A 20,159-nucleotide genomic window follows, 5' to 3' on the forward strand; every position below is an offset into this window, starting at 1 on the left:
AAATCGGAAAAACGCTCAGCTCTTAACAGTTGTGCGACGCCTATCACACAGCCAACACTTAATTTATATTTGCTTAAGATAATTTCAGCAAAAATGTCGAACTCGTCACTGCCCAGTTGGCTAAAAGCCGAAATCTTTGAACCGGTTCTTAAAGACTCCTTTAAGAATTTCAAGAAAATAAACAAATTCAACGCTGGTCGAGGTACAAAACCTGGTGATAACTACGCCACTTTAATGCTGCGAATTGAGCTGGAGATCGAATTGAATGGTAAGTGAAAGTTAGGTATTGACAGTGGAAAACTTTTCTAATTTGTTGTTTTTATTTATAGATAACACCACAAAATCCATTTCATACATGTTAAAGTTGGCTCACAACTCAGAGGCATACCAAGAGACATTGGGTCAAAACAAGAACAACATATTTGACTTGGAACGCGAAATGTTCACGAAATATGTGCAAGAATTCAAGAAACTTTACAGCGACGTTGGCTTGGATGTAGAGTTTGGAGCCAAATGCTATAAATTAGACGTCCCATACGATCACGTTCTGCTAGAGGATCTCAAGGCAAAAGGAGTTCGACCAACCAACAGACTTTCAGGCCTCGATGAGGAACATTGTCTTTCTCTGCTCAAGAAACTAGCGCAATGGCACGCGGCCTCGGCAGTTCGAGTTGCCACAATTGGTCCTTATCCCCAACGTCTGTTGCAGGGACTTTTTGGAGAGGATAACAAGTTAATGATGACTAAAATGACAGATGGCTTGGCCAAGTACATGCAAAAGAGCGCGTCAACATTTGAAGGACATGAGGAGTACTTCGATGATCTAAAAGCTATGGAAGGACACATTTGTGAAAACGTGATGGACGTGGGTGTTATCGATCCCAATGAGTTCAATGCGTTGAACCATGGCGATTGCTGGCTCAGTAATTTAATGTTCCAATATGATCAGACGACGGACAAATTGTTGGACACTTATCTAGTCGACTATCAAATGTGCAAATATGGCAATGTTGCATTGGACTTGCTTTATTTCCTTATATCATCGCCCAAGTTGGAACTGAAAATCAACAAGTTTGATTATTTCATAAAGCACTATCACGATCAGCTGATAAAGCATCTCAAGTTACTCAATTATACTGAAAAGCTGCCAACGCTTATTGATATACACACACAGCTCTTTAAATACGGCATTTGGGGTGAGTATGATTACATAAAAAGTCAAGATAAAAATAGAAAATTTACATCTGTTGTTCACTTACAGGGTATGTAACGGCGAGCGGTGTTATGACGGGCGCTAACCTGGAGTCAACGCAAACCGCATCCTTTGAGAATTTATTTGACGATACGCCAGAGGGAGATGCCTTCAGAACATTGTTATTTAGTGGCAAACAATACAAAGAGCATCTGAAGATTGTCTTGCCCTTTCTTCACAATCGAGGAGCTTTACAACTGAGCAAAAGAAGCAAGTAAATTCATAAGAAGATAGACTAGTAAAATAGAAAATTGACATTATAGTGTTGACTATTATTAAATAAATTGTAAGGAATCTGTTGATCAGAACTCACGTTAAAATTAACTAAAAATTGTTGCAACTCATTATGATAAGCACAATTTGTGTTTGATTATCATTAAGAATTCACTCTCTAACAAAGGCACCTACTGAGCTTCCCAAAAGCGCACAAACCATTCAAACTTGTTATTCCCCGAATCCAAATGAGAAACAAACAAATTACAAACACTAATTTGATGTCGCAGCCTTGAACTTCTGTATACACAAACTTTTTTGTATGCTTTTTCAGAAATGCTTGTAGAGTTTACAAAGAGTATAATTATTTGCTTTGAATACAACAATAATGCTGGGCAAACAAGTAATCGACGCCCACAGCAAAGTAAGATTTTCTCTTTCGGTTTAAAAGTCAATAAAATAATATTTAACTTATGTGCCGGTTTACATTCAGACCTTTGGTGAATCCCACATGCAGAGCGTAAAAAGAGATCGTGGGCCTCTTTCTTTTGTATATATAATATGTACATTGAATATCAGCAGAGGCAGACAGAGAGAGTAAATTAACTAAAAGCTTTCAAAAGCTCAGCGTGAGTGAAGCATTGTGATGCCCTCAGACTATAAAGCTTGAGAAGAGAAACAAATAGCATGTTCAATTTAGTCTGCTGAAAGTGCCGGCAAAAGCAAATCATATTTCTTCTCAAAATAATTATAGATCAGCAATATTAAATTGCAACAAAGAAATTCATCATGACTGAAGAAACTCTTCCCTAAATATCGCAGCATTAAGAGCTACAAGCCAGAGGCTGGGCTCAAATCGGGAGATAACTACTCTACTATTATATTGCAATTGCACTTTGAAGTTGAATTGGAAGGTGAGTTTACACATGCATTTGTAGGAATTAATCTAATTATACCCGCTACCCATAGGGTAGAAGGGTATTATAACTTTGTGCCGGCAGGAAATGTATGTAACAGGTAGAAGGAGGCATCTCCGACCCTATAAAGTATATATATTCTTGATCAGCGTCAACAGCCGAGACATGTCCGTCTGTTCGTCCGTCCGTATAAAACACTGGATCTCAGAGACTGTAAGAGATAGAGCTATAATTGTTTTTCGACAACATTTGTTATGTTTGCACGCAGATCAAGTTTGTTTAAAAATTTTGCCACGCCCACTTCCGCCCCCGCAAATCAAAAAAATCGAATTTCGAAAATGCGAATTTTTATAAATACAATAATTACTATAGTAGCTGTGATTTCTGAAAATTTGGTTGCGATCAGATAAAAATTGTGGAAGTTATTAAAGAAATACTTTTGTATGGGCAAAAACTCCTACTTACTAGGGCTCTTAGTTGCTTTGGCCGACAATCTGGTACATTGTGCCGTCTATGGTATATTTTGAATGTGGTACTATATCGATATACCAAACGTACAAGTTGGTAATTTTTAGTATTTTTTTTTTAGTATTTTCGGTAAATTTTGAAAATAATACCGCAATATTTTGCTTTTATTCAAAATGGGTTGCGGGTATCTCACAGTCGAGCACACTCGACTATAACTTTCTTACTTGTTTTAGTATTTTTTTAGTATTTACGGTATAATTTGTAAATAATACCGCAATATTTTTCCTTTATTATTACTTGTTTTCTTAGGTCAACTAGATAATTCGATCGAGAAAATCAGCTTTATGCTGAAAACGCCGCACGACTTTGAGCTGTATCGAGAAATACTTAAGAAGAACAACATGTTTGCCGTTGAACGAGATGTTTTTCTAAATGTGAAACCCTAATTGGAGCAAATGTATAAAGATGCTGGAGTTCAAGTAAGATTTGGAGCCACAGCCTATGAAATTAATGCACCCGATGATTATGTACTCCTTGAAGGTCTTCGACCCGCTGGCTTTCAGAACGTTTGACCGCCTCGAAAGACTTGATGAAAGCCACGTTCTTAGTGTCCTTACCAAATTAGCCCAGTGGCACGCAGTCTCTGCAGCTCGCATTGAGTTTAAAGGCGCTTATAAGCAGCATTATTTTGCACCGACTTATATGGATAGCATGCGGCCTCAAATCGAAGAAACCGCAGAGACGTTGGGAAAGTATTTATTCAAGTGCTTGCCCAAATACGATGACTACGAGTTTTACAGCGATGCAGTGGTAAAATCAACTAATTTATTTATTGTGCTTGAACAAAAACAATGTCAAATTAATATTTCTAGCATGCGATTCAAACGAAATTTGTGGATTTAATGTACGGTTTGAATAACCCGGAACCAGAAGACTTTAATGCGCTTGCCCATGGTGATTTGTGGACCAATAATATACTCTTTCAATATAAGGAAGGCAAATCTGAACCTAGCGAAACTTATTTTGTGGATCTCCAGTTGCCTAGATACTTCTCGGTGGCATATGATCTCATGTATTTCTTGCTGGCTTCTACACAATTTGATCTGAAGATCAGTCATTTCGACTACTTCATCAAGAATTATCATGATCAACTGAAAAAGCATTTTCAATTGCTGAAATACCCGGAGGAGAAGGTCCCAACGTTGCGCTCTATTCTTTAGCAATTGCTGAAACACGGGTTTGTTGGTAAGAAATAGTTTACCTATTATTATTCTTCTTTATAATTTTCGAAATGTTTTTTGTACTTTATATTTTAATCAGGATATCAGGTTGTTTTAATGCTTTATCTGCGTGCAAATATAACAAATGCTGTCTAAAAAAAAATTATAGCTCTATCTCTTATAGCTCTATCTAAAATCAAGTGTTCATACGGACGGAAAGACAGACGGACATGGCTATATCGTCTCGGCTGTTGACGCTGATCAAGAATATATATACTTTATAGGGTCGGAGATGCCTCCTTCTACCTGTTACATACATTTCCTGCCGGCACAAAGTTATAATACCCTTCTACCCTATGGGTAGCGGGTATAAAAACGATTTTATAATTCGCACAATATTCTGCATGGCTATCAAAGTTAACAATATTGCACATGGGTGCATTTATATGTAGCACTAAAGATAAATCACTTTAAACTACTCTAAAATGTGTGTATTAACAAAGTATAAATATAAAATACTTCAAGGATTTTCGGATCATTATTTTAATTGATACTTACATGAAAATATGACATTATTTCGAAAATAAATCTGTTAAGTTTCGACAACGTTGTTATCTAAAATATTATTTATCTCACATGGCGCCATTGCATAATTAAAGAAACAACAATTATCCTTATATGAAATTGGGCGTGAATGTGAACCATGGCGACTTCTGGAGCAATAATATGATTGAATGAATCCCACGATTCGTTTGGCAAAATCAAAGAGATCTATTTAGTTGACTTTCAATTGCCCAAACTTGGATCTATAGCTCAGGATTTGTATTATTTCTTACTATCCTCCACCAAATTTGAGGACAAGCTGACTAAATTTTATTATTATATCAAGTTTTACCACGAAAGTCTCGTTGAACATCTGAAACTACTCAAGTATTCGAAGGCTATCCCATCTCTGCGCGATATTCACTTATCGCTCTTCAAGAATGGTCTATGGGGTTAGTTGAAAAAATATCCTAATATATTTTATACCATGTTAACTCATTAATCGCAGGTTACATAACCACAACGAGTGTGATGAGCGGTATTTTATTGGATCCCACCGAAGCTGCCAGTGTTGAAAACTTTCTTAGTGATACCACTGAGGGAAACGACTTCAAGAACTTACTCTATTCCAATCCTCGCTATCGTAAGCACATCCAAGCTGTTCTTCCTTGGCTTCTGAACCGCGGTGCTCTAGACCCCTAAGCAACTTTCTTTTCTCTTCTTAAATTTGTATACTGCAATTTTAGCCTTGAAGTAAACTGTTTGCTATCACTTCAAGATAAGTCAATGTTGTGTGTGATAACGAATTTAACACTTGTAATTGAGGAAATAAAAAAATAAAATATCGATTGCATGTCCAAAAATCAGACTTCTTTCTTCCCTGTTTGGTTTCCTAGAATAGAAACTCTCTCGTCCAATAATCGAAATTTTCTCTCCTATTCACAATGATAGTGTATCTTATCTCTGAGAAGCACAACAAAATTGAGAGTATCGAAATGGAGGAAGGAACCTTGTCAATTATTCTCTCTCAAAGCACGAATCAACGTATCAAAACAAAAACCGAAAAACAAACATTGAGAGTATGATTGACTCGCTGATACTGCGATAATGGATTGACATATGGATCTAGTAAAATGATAGTATTCCCAAACAATAATTTGAAATTTAAATGTGTTTAAGTGCCTTCTACAACCTTCCTTTTCGCCTATTTAATCTTTTTATGAAATACCTTTTGTTGAAAAAGCTTTCTGATAACAAAAGCTTTGGCAAATCTGTATATAAATCGGAAAAACGCTCAGCTCTTAACAGTTGTGCGACGCCTATCACACAGCCAACACTTAATTTATATTTGCTTAAGATAATTTCAGCAAAAATGTCGAACTCGTCACTGCCCAGTTGGCTAAAAGCCGAAATCTTTGAACCGGTTCTTAAAGACTCCTTTAAGAATTTCAAGAAAATAAACAAATTCAACGCTGGTCGAGGTACAAAACCTGGTGATAACTACGCCACTTTAATGCTGCGAATTGAGCTGGAGATCGAATTGAATGGTAAGTGAAAGTTAGGTATTGACAGTGGAAAACTTTTCTAATTTGTTGTTTTTATTTATAGATAACACCACAAAATCCATTTCATACATGTTAAAGTTGGCTCACAACTCAGAGGCATACCAAGAGACATTGGGTCAAAACAAGAACAACATATTTGACTTGGAACGCGAAATGTTCACGAAATATGTGCAAGAATTCAAGAAACTTTACAGCGACGTTGGCTTGGATGTAGAGTTTGGAGCCAAATGCTATAAATTAGACGTCCCATACGATCACGTTCTGCTAGAGGATCTCAAGGCAAAAGGAGTTCGACCAACCAACAGACTTTCAGGCCTCGATGAGGAACATTGTCTTTCTCTGCTCAAGAAACTAGCGCAATGGCACGCGGCCTCGGCAGTTCGAGTTGCCACAATTGGTCCTTATCCCCAACGTCTGTTGCAGGGACTTTTTGGAGAGGATAGCAAGTTAATGATGAGTAAAATGACAGATGGCATGGCCAAGTACATGCAAAAGACCGCGTCAACATTTGAAGGACATGAGGAGTACTTCGATGATCTAAAAGCTATGGAGGGACACATTTTTGAAAGCGTGATAGACGTGGGTGTTATCGATCCCAATGAGTTCAATGCGTTGAACCATGGCGATTGCTGGATCAGCAATTTAATGTTCCAATATGATCAGACAACGGACAAATTGTTGGACGCTTATCTAGTCGACTATCAAATGTGCAAATATGGCAATGTCGCAGTGGACTTGCTTTATTTCCTGATATCATCGCCCAAGCTGGAACTGAAAATCAACAAGTTTGATTATTTTGTAAAGCACTATTACGATCAGCTGATAAAGCATCTCAAGTTACTCAATTATACTGAAAAGCTGCCAACGCTTATTGATATACACACACAGCTCTTGAAATACGGCATTTGGGGTGAGTATGATTACATAAAAAGTCAAGATAAAAATAGAAAATTTACATCTGTTACTCATTTACAGGGTATGCGACGGCGGGCGGTGTTATGACGGGCGCTAACCTGGAACCAACGGAAAACGCAACCTTTGAGAATATATTTGACGATACGCCAGAGGGAGATGCCTTCAGAACATTGTTATTTAGTGGCAAACAATATAAAGAGCATCTGAAGATTGTCTTGCCCTTTCTTCACAATAGAGGAGCTTTACAACTGAGCAAAAGAAGCAAGTAAATTCATAAGAAGATAGACTAGTTAAATAGAAAATTGTCATTAAACAGTGTTGACTATTGTTGAATAAATTTTAAATATTCTGTTGATCAGAACTCACGTTAAAATTAACTACTAAAAGTTTTACAGCTGATTATGACAAGCACAATTTCTGATTGAATATCATTAAGAATTCATTCTCTAACAAAGCCACTCACTGAGTTTCCCACAAGCGCACAAACCATTAAAACTTGTTATTCCCCGAATCCAAATGAGAAACAAACAAATTACAAACACTAATTTGTTGTCGCAGCCTTGAACTTCTGTATACACAAACTTTTTTCTATGCTTTTGCAGCAATGCTTGTAGAGTTTACAAAGTGTATAATTATTTGCTTTGAATACAACAATAATGCTGGGCAAACAAGTAATCGACACCCACAGCGAAGTAAGATTTTCTCTTTCGGCTTAAAAGGCAATAAAATAATATTTAACTTATGTGCCGGTTTTCATTCAGACCTTTGGTGATTCCCACATGCAGAGCGTAAAAAGAGATCGTGGGCCTCTTTCTTTTGTATATATGTACATTGAATATCAGCAGAGACAGACAGAGAGAGTAAATTAACTAAAAGCTTTCAAAAGCTCAGCGTGAGTGAAGCATTGTGATGCCCTCAGACTATAAAGCTTGAGAAGAGAAACAAATAGCATGTTCAATTTAGTCTGCTGAAAGTGCCGGCAAAAGCAAATCATATTTCTTCTCAAAATAATTATATGTTAGATCAGCAATATTAAATTGCAACAAAGAAATTCATCATGACTGAAGATAACAATGTCCAAGTGCCTGCGTGGCTGAAGCAAGAACTCTTTGAAAATTTGCTGCAGAAACTCTCTCCTAAATATCGCAGCATTAAGAGCTACAAGCCAGAGGCTGGACTCAAACCAGGAGAGAACTACTCAACAATTATGTTGCGATTGCACTTTGAAGTTGAATTGGAAGGTGAGTTTACACATACATTTGTAGGAATTAATCTAATTTTCTTAACTCAACTAGATAATTCGATCGAGAAAATCAGCTTTATGCTGAAAACACCGCACGACTTTGAGCTGTATCGAGAGATACTTAAGAAGAACAACATGTTTGCCATTGAACGAGATGTTTTTCTAAATGTAAAACCCGAGTTGGAACAGATGTATAAAGATGTTGGACTAGAAGTTAGATTTGGAGCGACTGGCTATACAATAAATGCACCCGATGAATATGTACTCCTCGAAGATCTTCGACCTGCCGGCTTCCAGAACATCGATCGTCTCGAGGGTTTAAATAAAGCTCAAGTTTTTGGTGTACTTAAAAAGCTTGCTCAATGGCACGCGGTCTCAGCAGCACGTATCTTATTTAAAGGCGCATATACGCAGAATTATCTTCAGCCCACCTATGCAGATAGTATGAAGCCAGAAATTGCTCAGGTAGCAGAAACTCTAGGAAAATATTTTCTAAAGTGTTTGCCCAAATACGATGACTACGAAACCTACAGTGAGGCTGTGGTAAGTTTATAAAATAAAAGTTCCCTACAAAAGTGGACATATCCATTTTATTACATTATTCCAGCACAAAATTCAACCAAAAATTGTGGATTTAATGTATGGATTAAATAAACTCGATCCCGAAGATTTCAATGCGCTTGCCCATGGTGATTTGTGGACCAACAATATTCTGTTCCAGAGCAAAGAAGAGAGCGATGAACCAAACGAAACTTATTTTGTAGATTTTCAATTACCTAAATACTGCTCGGTGGCATATGATCTCATGTATTTCTTGTTGGCTTCCACACAATTTAAGCTCAAGTTGAGTCATTTCGATTATTTTATTAAGTATTATCATGATCAACTGGCGGAACACTTAAAATTGCTCAAATACCCAGCAGAGAAGATTCCAACTCTTCGCTCTCTACATCAACAGTTGCTGAAGCATGGATATGTTGGTATGATATCTTTTCCCTGTCTTTTCTTCTTTAAAAATGTTATTTATCGAGAGATTTTCTTATTGTCTTTAGGATACCATGTTGCCCTAATTCTGTGCCCCCCCAGTTCTTCTCGACCGCACCGATGATGCCAATCTGACTGACTTTGTCACCGAAACAGATGATGGAGACATCTTGAAAATGCAAATGTTTAGCAACGCTCGTTATCGCAAACATGTCAGTGCTATTCTGCCCTGGTTGTACAATCGTGGAGCTCTGCAATATTAAACCTTAATGCTTGTATTCTAAGAGATGGAAATACTTCGATATGACAAAAAAACTTTAATATTTAACACTATTGCTTATATAATTTTACTCACACTGACATTTCACAGACATACAAATAACAAATACATATCAATAAATGAATTTTATAGTGTATTTGAAATATTTTTTTTGTCAACTATTATCTTTGCATATCTCTATAAATCATTGTAGTATATATCTAAAGAGGTTTTAGATAAGTCGCAGTAGCTTTGATCTGCTTTATTTTAGCTAGTCAATTGGATACCAATATCGTATTACAATCATTCGTGTATCATTAATGAAATACACAGCTCTTTTATAGATCAAAATTACAGAACAAAATACATGAATTAATTTTACGCTGATGAGTTCTGCCGTAACTCACATGACAACGAGGAATTATGAGCTTTTTCTTCTTCTTGAATTCTTTTCAAATGTACATACTTCGAAAATATAGCGTATTCCAATTTCGCTAAGACTTGTGAATATTTCGTCAGCCTTTAGAAAAGCTGTGGAAAGTTCACCATATGGTAACAGAACTGACGCGGAACAATGCTGATATACAAACTGAGAGCTTTTGAAATCCACTTCGAAGTGTTGTCAAGAGAGCATGTCGCACTTACAATTAGTCTCAGGTAGGTGTTGGGCACACAAAAAACTCAATTATTATACGCCCTTGCAAGGAAAGACTCAAAATCAATAAAAGGATACAATAATCATGATAGACGAAAGTGCTGCCCCGTTGCCTGTTTGGCTTAAAGAAGAACTCTTTGAGGATTTGCTGAAAAAGCTCTTTCCCAAATATCGTAGCATTAAGAGTTTCAAGGCTGTCCCAGGACTTAAGCCTGGCGAGAACTATTCTACAATTATGTTGCGGTTGCACTTTGAAGTTCAATTGGAAGGTAAATACTCAATTTCGATTTGAACCCCATTTATTTAAATCTTTAACCTAAATAGATGACATCACTAAGGAAATTAGCTTCATGTTAAAAACTCCTCACGACTTTGAAATGTACCGAGAGATTCTTAAGAAGAACAACATGTTTGATGTTGAGCGAGATGTTTTTTTAAATGTGAAACCCGAATTGGAGCAAATGTATAAAGATGCTGGACTTCAAGTTAGATTTGGAGCCACCGCCTATGAAATTAATGCCCCCGATGATTATGTACTCCTTGAAGATCTTCGACCCGCTGGCTTCCAGAACGCTGACCGCCTCAAAGGACTTGATGAAAGCCACGTTCTTAGTGTCCTTACCAAATTAGCCCAGTGGCACGCAGTCTCTGTAGCTCGCATTGAGTTTAAAGGCGCTTATAAGCAGCATTATTTTGCACCGACTTATATGGATAGCATGCGGCCTCAAATCGAGGAAACAGCAGAGACTCTGGGAAAATATTTACTCAAGTGCTTGCCCAAATATTATAACTACGAGTCTTACAGCGATGCAGTGCACATTGGGATGAAATGCCTTTATTTTGGCCATAACCGTAATTTTAAAGCTAGAAAGTTGAAACTTGGAGAATTTGCTGCTTATATTATTTGTGAATTTCGGATTTTTTATTTTTATGCGCTTTTTATTTTTTTTTTTAGTTTTATTTTTATTTTTTTTTGTTTTAATCACCTCTAAATCGTTTTCCGGAAAATCATTTGGAATTACCCAGTCAAAAGAGGCCATTGCGATTTGAATCCAGCCAAATTTTTAGTTAGTCACCCCGACGAAGAGAAACCTTGCTTGTATCTATTGAAATATTTAACCCCCCGCAAATTCCCGCAATTTAATTAAATGCTACCTGAATATACACATAATAACTCATACTACCACATAAGTTGTTATTTGTTATCTGTTGTTTCTTGCTAGATATGCTCCACGAAACACACATATTTTAAGGTTAGAACCAACAAAACTAATGCTTACGTATTTCATTAAAAACATGACAACACAAAAACAAATATAATTAAAAACTTATATAAATATTTTCTACATACCATGAAGAACATTTTCCAATTTAAGGTATTTTAATAAGTCAAACTGTTTAAAAATACGACAACGCCAAAATTAAGAAATTTTACTAGTCAGCAAGCTTGCACGCACAACGTGGCAAGAACAGCTGACTTTAATCAGCTGGTGCAAGACGAAGGCTGCGCAATAAAATTCAAATTAAATATTTTCGATGTCTAGGGACATTTCTAAGCTTGAAATAATTGCAACATTATTGATATATTAACATGAACTTTTTAGGTTTTTGCCAAAATAAAGGCCTTTCATCCCAATGTGCAGTGGTAAAATAAACTCAATTAATTATTCTGCTAGAACAAAAACTATTTTAAATTAATATTTCTAGTATGCGATTCAACCGAAATTTGTGGATTTAATGTACGGTTTGAATAACCCGGATCCAGAAGACTTTAATGCCCTTGCCCATGGTGATTTGTGGACCAATAATATACTCTTTCAATATAAGGAAGGCAAATCTGAACCTAGCGAAACTTATTTTGTGGATCTCCAGTTGCCTAGATACTGCTCGGTGGCATATGATCTCATGTATTTCTTGCTGGCTTCTACACAATTTGATCTGAAGATCAGTCATTTCGACTACTTCATCAAGAATTATCATGATCAACTGAAAAAGCATCTACAATTGCTGAAATACCCGGAGGAGAACATCCCAACGTTGCGCTCTATTCATCAGCAATTGCTTAAGCACGGATTTGTTGGTAAGAAATAGTTCTCATATTATTATTCTTTCTTTAAAAGTCTGGAAATGTGTTTTGTACTTTCCATTTTAATCAGGATATCAGGTTGTTCTAATGCTATGCCCACCACAACTTCTCGACCGCACCGATGACGCCAATCTGACTGACTTTGTAACCGAAACAGGTGATGGAGACATCTTGAAAATGCAAATGTTTAGCAATGCTCGTTATCGCAAACATGTCAGTGCTATTCTGCCATGGTTGTTCAATCGTGGAGCTCTGCAATATTAAACCTTAAAGGTTGCATTCTAAAAGATTGAAATAATAAAATAATTTTACTTACGCTGCATTTAATAGACGTACTAAAAATAAATGAATTTTATACTGTATTTGAAATACAGTAGAATCCGGTTATAACGCTTATAGTGTCCGACCGGTTATTACGACGAAAACTCGGTGGCTTGATTGGTCCCCATACAAACTTATATGAAAGGGCCTCCGCTTAGTACGTCTCCGCTTTTAGCGACTAACCGCTTATACCGACGAAATTTTCAGAATTCAACCGGATATTGCGACGAAAAAAAAAAATACAGCGAAATAATGCCAACAAATTTAAGTATTAAATGACGCTGCCAAAAATGTATGCATTTATCAGTGATTGGCAGTGCCAATTTGGCACTCTTGCTTGTGTGCATAGAAGCGACAGGAAGGTTCTTACATTCTCACTAATCTCTGTTAGTTTTAGCTGACGCCTTAGCTTATGCTAAGGAATATGCAGGTATACGATTTATTATGGAAAAACCATGTTATTAAATTAATTTTATAAATTTTTTGTTTTGTTTAAAAATTAATTTGTTTTATCTTAAAAACCTATTACGAACATAGCAACCATAAAAAAAAACAAGTAAGAAAGTTACAGTCGAGTGTGCTCGAGTGATGCTACCCATTTTAATAAAGGCAAAATATTGCGGTATCATTTCCAAAATATACCGAAAATACTAAAAAAAATACTAAAAATATACCAAATGCTGTTTTGTATATCGATATAGTACCGCATTCAAAATATACCATAGACGGCTCAATATACCAGATTGTCAGCCAAAGCAACTAAGACCCTTAGTAAATAGGCGTTTTTGCCCATACCAAAAGTATTTCTTTAATAACTTCCAAAATTTTTATCTGATCGCAATCAAATTCTCAGGAATCATAACTACTATAGTTATTATTCTATATACCGAAATCCGCAACTCTAGCTTTTAAATTACGCTTGTTATTCGATTTTTTTGATTTGCTGGGGTGGAAGTGGGCGTGGCACAAATTTGAAACAAACTTGATCTGCGTGCAAACATAACAAATGCTTTCGAAAAAAATTATAGCTCTATCTCTTATAGTCTGTGAGATCTAGGTGTTCATACCGACGGACGGACAGACGGACAGTCTCACAGACGGATCATGAATATATATCTTTCTCGGCTCGTTGACGCTGATCTAGAATATACATACTTTATCCTGTCGGAGCGGGTATAATACACACCTGGATCTATCAAATTCAATAAACAACTCGAAATGAAGTTTAAATAATATTGTAAAATAATCCGATACCTTTGCAAACATAATTAGTAAGGTTATAAGACGATTGTTTATTCTAGAAACACATTCATAGACATTCATAGACATTATTATATTTATAAAATTATTTGTTGTTCAAATTATTCATAAATATAAAACCCTAATACTATGGACATAATATACGGCTTCGAAAGAATTGCAAAAGTTATAATTTCTCTTCAAAAGGTGGAATGTGATTTTTGGAATTCTGTATGCATGCCAATACATTGACAAGTCTATCAACTAGAGTTCTTCAAATTTTACGGCAGCTAATACGCGACATAAAAACTCTTGTAAGACCCAAACGAAACGTCACCACGATAGTTGACCATTCTCCCAGAGCTCTGAAGAGGCTTGCGTTAGAATTAAAAGCGCGACGGCACAGGCTTGGTAAGCATCTGATCTAACAGATTACAGCTCGAAGAATAGCTCTGAAATCAATCTTCAATTTAATTAGTATAATTCACACAATTGTTTCATCATACCATTAACATTACCTTTCTGATTAAGCTCAATTTTTATTCAGAATGAATCAAAATCAGAGCTCGCAAATAACTGTTGACCGTTTCTCGTTGTCTGCAAATAAGTGTCTTTTCCCGACTCTTCACGAAAAGACTCAATGAGCAACTGATTTATGGGTTCTCTTGATGCTCATGGTCATTTATGACAGCAGCAACATCTTCAGTTCATTCTTCTTATGGGCGACTATTATCTTTAGTCATTCGATTCGGATTAGGACTAGGGTTCGATTCAACTGGATGATGATTGTCCGGGAAGAACTATAAATAAAAAAATAAAATATTTAAAAAAAAAATATTTACAAAAATATTTAAAATCGACATACTTGAGAAATTGAGGAGCATTTTACTTAAGTAGTTTTATTTGAACTGACTCTGAGCTGTGGACTCTCTAGGCTATACATCTACAATATACAATCGGCTAGATAACCTTACTAAGATTATGTTTGCAAAGGTATCTGAGTTAGTTTTCAATATTATTTAAACTTCATATCGAGTTTTCATTTAGATCTAGATTCAATGACAACTCGAAATGAAGTTTAAATAATATTATAAAATAACTCAGATACCTTTGGAATAATTTACTCAATAATTCGGAAGAAACTAAATCATACTCTAGATGCAGGGCACCATGGGCATTCAGCGGTACATCATCCTGTCATCAGGGCGGCTTTCGCAGCCGCTGGCCTGCATCCCGACACCAACATTGATCCGTTAGAGCTGAAAGTTTTTGCAAAACACTTCAGGGAGCGTCGCATCAAGCTTGGTAAGCATCTGATTTAACAGATTACAGCTCGAAGAATAGCTCTGAAATCAATCTTTAATTTAATTAGTATAATTCTCACAATTGTTTCATCATAACATTAACATTACCTTTCTGATTAAGATCAATTTTTATTCAAAGCTCGCAAATAACTGTTGACCGTTTCTCGTTGTCAGCAAATAAGTGTCTTTTCCACACTCTTTACGAAAAGACTCAATGAGCAACTGATTTATGGGTTTTTGGCTATTGATGCTATCTCGGCTATAGTGCAGTAGCACTATCGGAGGCGACAGAAACAGCAACGAGAAGCAGCATAAGATTCAAGATCCGCAGTCTCAGTCTAAGAAGCGACGGAGATCGACGACGAGTTTCGCAGGCTCAGCAACACATAGCACCAAATCGTAGCAACGAGTCTCGGCATCAGAAACGCGCTGCCTCAGCAGCGCATGGCGCAACATCCACAACGATAACGAGAAGTGGCAACGATCAGCGGTTCGACAGCTCAACTCTACTGCGGTGATCCATAATATGACGGATTTCGTCAGATTTAATTTAATCTTTCCGCTTATATTCGTGATCCAGTATTTTTTTGGTATATTCATTTTAATAATTGTCCGACGGAAGTTTCAAAGATTTAATTAAATTCAATAAAATGTACGTTCAATTGGCATTGTTATTGTCTTCATTGCGGATTTATCCTCACAGAGCACATCATTTAAGCACACTAATGTCGATTTACGAACGCCATAAACACTCAGCGCTCATCCGGTTTATTTCCTTGCCCACGACCAATAAACTAAAATAAAATAAAATACCAACTCAGTGGAACACTTAAAAGTCGCATACACATATGTATGTATATCTGTGGCAGGCAGCAAGTCGTCGTTGGCTGATGAGCAGCCCGGCCACAACATTATCCACTGGGAGTGGTAATGCGAAAGTTGGTTGGTATTCCTGATGAAAGCCGGAAAGACAATGCTCAATGAGACCTACTCGGAGTTAATCAAATTAAGTTTCGGCTGCCATTGTGAAACAAACTGTGCGGACAAAAGGTCCTATGCAGGACGAGCCTCGATGAAGACGGAGTGCATGGACCGATGGGCGCGTAAATTAATCATCTTTTCTTTTTATACCCACTACCCATAGGGTAGAAGGGTATTATAACTTTGTGCCGGCAGGAAATGTATGTAACGGGTAGAAGGAGGCATCTCCGACCCTATAAAGTATATATATTCTTGATCAGCGTCAACAGCCGAGACGATATAGCCATGTCCGTCTGTCCGTCCGTCCGTATGAACACCTAGATCTCAGAGACTATAAGAGATAGAGCTATAATAATATATAACTAGAGCGGCGAAGCGAGGCGAATTCGCTCAGAGAGCAACAAACAAAAGCTTTATTGCGCTCTCGCTTCGCCCTAATTCTTACAACTTCATTTGACACTTCACTAATATCAATGAAATGCGCCAACAACAGCTAATGATAAATGTACTTTAAGAAAAAAAGAGTAGTTCATACTCTCAAAAAAAAAACCTTAAGTATTAAAGTCAGCAGAAGTGAGAAAAAAAGCCATAGCTGGACGAAACTTCAACAAATGCAGGCACAACAACAACAAGATCAACACTAACAACAGATACAATAACAACATCAGCCGAAGAAAAGAATAACAAGTAAGAAAGCTACAGTCGAGTGTACTTGACTGTGAGATACCCGCTACCAAATTTGAATAAAAGCAATATATTTTGCGGTATTATTCTCAAAAAAATACCGAATATACTGCCAAAAATACTAAAAATATACCAAGTGGTATATGTGGTATATCGATATAGTACCGCATTCAAAATATACCATAGACGGCTCAATATACCAGATTGTCAGCCAAAGCAACTAAGACCCTTAGTAAATAGGCGTTTTTGCCCATACAAAAGTATTTCTTTAATAACTTCCACAATTTTTACGTGATCGCAACCAAATTTTCAGGAATCATAACTTCTACAATAATTATTGTATATACCAAACCAAATATACCAACTCTAGCTTTTAAATTAGGCTTGTTATTCGATTTTTTTTGATTTGCGGGGGGCGGAAGTGGGCGTGGCAAAAATTTGAAACAAACTTGATCTGCGTGTAAACATAACAAATGCTGTCGGACATGGCTATATCGTCTCGGCTGTTGACGCTGATCAAGAATATATATGTATACTTTATAGGTTCGGAGATGCCTCCTTCTACCTGTTACATACATTTCCTGCCGGCACAAAGTTATAATACCCTTCTACCCTATGGGTAGCGGGTATAATTAATTTTGCTCCTTTCGGTTAGTGCGTTTTCCGGGTATAACGACGTAAAATCGTCGGTCCCTTGAAAGTCGCTATAACCGGAATCTACTGTATTTTGTTGTCAACTATTATCTCTGCATATCACTATAATTCATTGTAGTATCAGTCTAAACAGGTTTTACATATATAAGTCGCAGTAACTTTGATCTGCTTTATTTTGCCCACTCAATTGGATACCAATATCGTACTACCAGTTCTTGATTATCAAATCATTCGTATATCATGAATGAAATACACAGCTTTCTTATACAAGTAGATCAAAATGAAGTAGCAAATCACATGAATTAATTGTAAGCTGATGAGTTCTGCAGTAACTCACATGACAAAGAGGAATTATGAGCTTTTTCTTCTTCTTTAATTCTTCTCAAATGTACATACTTCGAAAATATAGCGTATTCCAATTTCGCTAAGACTTGTGAATATTTCGTCAGCCGTTAGAAAAGCTGTGGAAAGTTCACCATATGGTAACAGAACTGACGCGGAACAATGCTGATATACAAACTAAGAGCTTTTGAAATCCACTTCGAAGTGTTATCAAGAAACCATGCCGCACTTACAATTAGTCTCAGGTAGGTGTTGGACACACAAAAAACTCAATTATTATACGCACTTGCAAGAAAACACCTAAAATCAATAAAAGGATAAGTTAATCATGACAGCCGAAAGTGCTGCCCCATTGCCTGTTTGGCTTAAGGAAGAACTCTTTGAGGATTTGCTGAAAAAGCTCTTTCCCAAATATCGTAGCATTAAGAGTTTCAAGGCTGTCCCAGGACTTAAGCCTGGCGAGAACTATTCTACAATTATGTTGCGGTTGCACTTTGAAGTTCAATTGGAAGGTAAATATTCAATTTCGATTTGAACCCCTTTTATTTAAATCTTTAACCTACCTAGATGACATCATTAAGGAAATTAGCTTCATGTTAAAAACTCCTCACGACTTTGAAATGTACCGAGAGATTCTTAAGAAGAACAACATGTTTGATGTTGAGCGAGATGTTTTTTTTTAAATGTGAAACCCGAATTGGAGCAAATGTATAAAGATGCTGGACTTCAAGTTAGATTTGGAGCCACCGCCTATGAAATTAATGCCCCCGATGATTATGTACTCCTTGAAGATCTTCGACCCGCTGGCTTCCAGAACGCTGACCGCCTCAAAGGACTTGATGAAAGCCACGTTCTTAGTGTCCTTACCAAATTAGCCCAGTGGCACGCAGTCTCTGCAGCTCGCATTGAGTTTAAAGGCGCTTATAAGCAGCATTATTTTGCACCGACTTATACGGATAGCATGCGGTCTCAAATCGAAGATACCGCAGAGACTCTGGGAAAGTATTTACTCAAGTGCTTGCCCAAATATGATGACTACGAGTCTTACAGCGATGCAGTGGTAAAATAAACTAATGTATTTATTTTGCTTGAACAAAAACAATATCAAATTAATATTTATAGCATGCGATTCAGCCAAGATTTGTGGATTTAATGTACGGATTGAATAACCCCGATCCAGAAGACTTCAATGCGCTTGCCCATGGGGATTTGTGGACCAATAATATACTCTTTCAGTATAAGGAAGGCAACCCTGAACCTATCGAAACTTATTTTGTGGATCTCCAGTTGCCTAGATACTGCTCGGTGGCATATGATCTCTTGTATTTCTTGCTGGCATCTACACAATTTGATTTCAAGATCAGTCATTTCGACTACTTCATTAAGAATTATCATGATCAACTGAAAAAAGCATCTTCAATTGCTGAAATATCCGGAGGAGAAGATCCCAACGTTGCGCTCTATTCATCAGCAATTGCTTAAGCACGGATTTGTTGGTAAGAAATGATTTCATATTATTATTCTTTCATTATAATTCACTAAATGTTTTTGTACTTTCTATTTTAATCAGGATATCAGGTTGTTCTGATGCTATGCCCACCACTACTTCTTGATCGTACCGATGATGCCAATTTAAATGATTTTGTCACCGAATCAGATGACGGAGAGGGCTTGAAAATGCAAATGTTTAGCAACGCTCGATATCGCAAGCATGTCAGTGCTATTCTGCCTTGGATGTTAAATCGCGGATCCCTTCAATTCTAATCATTACACAACAAAAAAAAAACGATTTTATAATTCGCACAATATTCTGCATGGCTATCAAAGTTAACATTATTGCACCTGCGTGCATTTATATGTAGCACTAAAGATAAATCACTTTAAACTACTCTAAAATGTGTGTATTAACAAAGTATAAATATAAAATACTTAAAAAATTTTCAAATCATTATTTTAATTGATACTTAAATGAAAATATGGCATTATCCTGAAGATAAATCTGTTAAGTTTCGACAACGTTATTATCTAAAATATTATTTATTGTGAATGTTTATGCACTTTTTTATCTTCGCAATTCTCGCATTTATTTTTTTATTATATTTACAATTGCTGCATTTTTGTGTTGATATCGGCAGACGATATTCTTTTTATGATATTTGATGTTTCTTTCGATGGTTTCAATATTTTTACGGTTCCAATTGATTGCAAGCAACTGCACAAAGATTCAATAAATGTAAATAACAAACCTACATACATTTATTTGCTCTTTATAAAATAATTCTTTATTCTCTTATACGAATACCAATCCCCTATA

The 20,159-nt window shown here is 36.5% G+C and overlaps 4 protein-coding genes, 1 long non-coding RNA gene and 2 pseudogenes across 7 annotated transcripts; 6 read left to right on the top strand and 1 right to left on the bottom strand.

The window, feature by feature from the left end:
* Positions 1–7: 7 nt before the first annotated feature.
* Positions 8–1,587, top strand: LOC133837092 (uncharacterized). The gene is made up of 3 exons (XM_062267751.1): positions 8–268; positions 330–1,196; positions 1,262–1,587. Exons 1-3 carry the CDS (start codon positions 94–96, stop codon positions 1,468–1,470), a joined length of 1,251 nt encoding a protein of 416 aa, XP_062123735.1. The 5' UTR covers positions 8–93; the 3' UTR covers positions 1,471–1,587.
* A 266-nt stretch (positions 1,588–1,853) lies between these two features.
* On the top strand, positions 1,854–5,713 carry LOC133836688 (uncharacterized; annotated as a pseudogene).
* A 192-nt stretch (positions 5,714–5,905) lies between these two features.
* Positions 5,906–7,835, top strand: LOC133837091 (uncharacterized). Its single transcript, XM_062267750.1, has 3 exons — positions 5,906–6,160; positions 6,222–7,088; positions 7,154–7,835. Exons 1-3 carry the CDS (start codon positions 5,986–5,988, stop codon positions 7,360–7,362), a joined length of 1,251 nt encoding a protein of 416 aa, XP_062123734.1. The 5' UTR covers positions 5,906–5,985; the 3' UTR covers positions 7,363–7,835.
* Positions 7,836–8,020: 185 nt separating this feature from the next.
* Positions 8,021–9,687, top strand: LOC133837094 (uncharacterized). The gene is given in 5 exon segments (XM_062267752.1): positions 8,021–8,334; positions 8,389–8,879; positions 8,944–9,316; positions 9,389–9,414; positions 9,416–9,687. Coding segments are annotated over 5 exon segments (1,242 nt in total). The 5' UTR covers positions 8,021–8,150; the 3' UTR covers positions 9,584–9,687.
* Positions 9,688–10,085: 398 nt separating this feature from the next.
* LOC133837322 (uncharacterized) lies at positions 10,086–12,608 on the top strand. Its single transcript, XM_062268036.1, has 4 exons — positions 10,086–10,503; positions 10,559–11,050; positions 11,943–12,314; positions 12,391–12,608. Exons 1-4 carry the CDS (start codon positions 10,320–10,322, stop codon positions 12,582–12,584), a joined length of 1,242 nt encoding a protein of 413 aa, XP_062124020.1. The 5' UTR covers positions 10,086–10,319; the 3' UTR covers positions 12,585–12,608.
* A 1,596-nt stretch (positions 12,609–14,204) lies between these two features.
* On the bottom strand, positions 14,205–15,307 carry LOC133838720 (uncharacterized). 3 transcript variants are annotated; one of them, XR_009893977.1, is made up of 4 exons: positions 15,293–15,307; positions 14,746–15,226; positions 14,399–14,680; positions 14,205–14,332 (listed from the first exon to the last, which is right to left on the bottom strand). It is a non-coding gene; the product is annotated as an uncharacterized LOC133838720 (long non-coding RNA). The 3 variants fall into 3 exon arrangements; XR_009893978.1 differs by having other exon boundaries at positions 14,746–15,237; XR_009893979.1 differs by lacking the exon at positions 15,293–15,307 and having other exon boundaries at positions 14,329–14,343; positions 14,746–14,881.
* Positions 15,308–18,114: 2,807 nt separating this feature from the next.
* LOC133837208 (uncharacterized) lies at positions 18,115–19,858 on the top strand (annotated as a pseudogene).
* Positions 19,859–20,159: the final 301 nt, after the last annotated feature.

The sequence above is a fragment of the Drosophila sulfurigaster genome, chromosome 2R (genome assembly GCF_023558435.1).
Source record: "Drosophila sulfurigaster albostrigata strain 15112-1811.04 chromosome 2R, ASM2355843v2, whole genome shotgun sequence".
NCBI lineage: Eukaryota > Metazoa > Arthropoda > Insecta > Diptera > Drosophilidae > Drosophila > Drosophila sulfurigaster.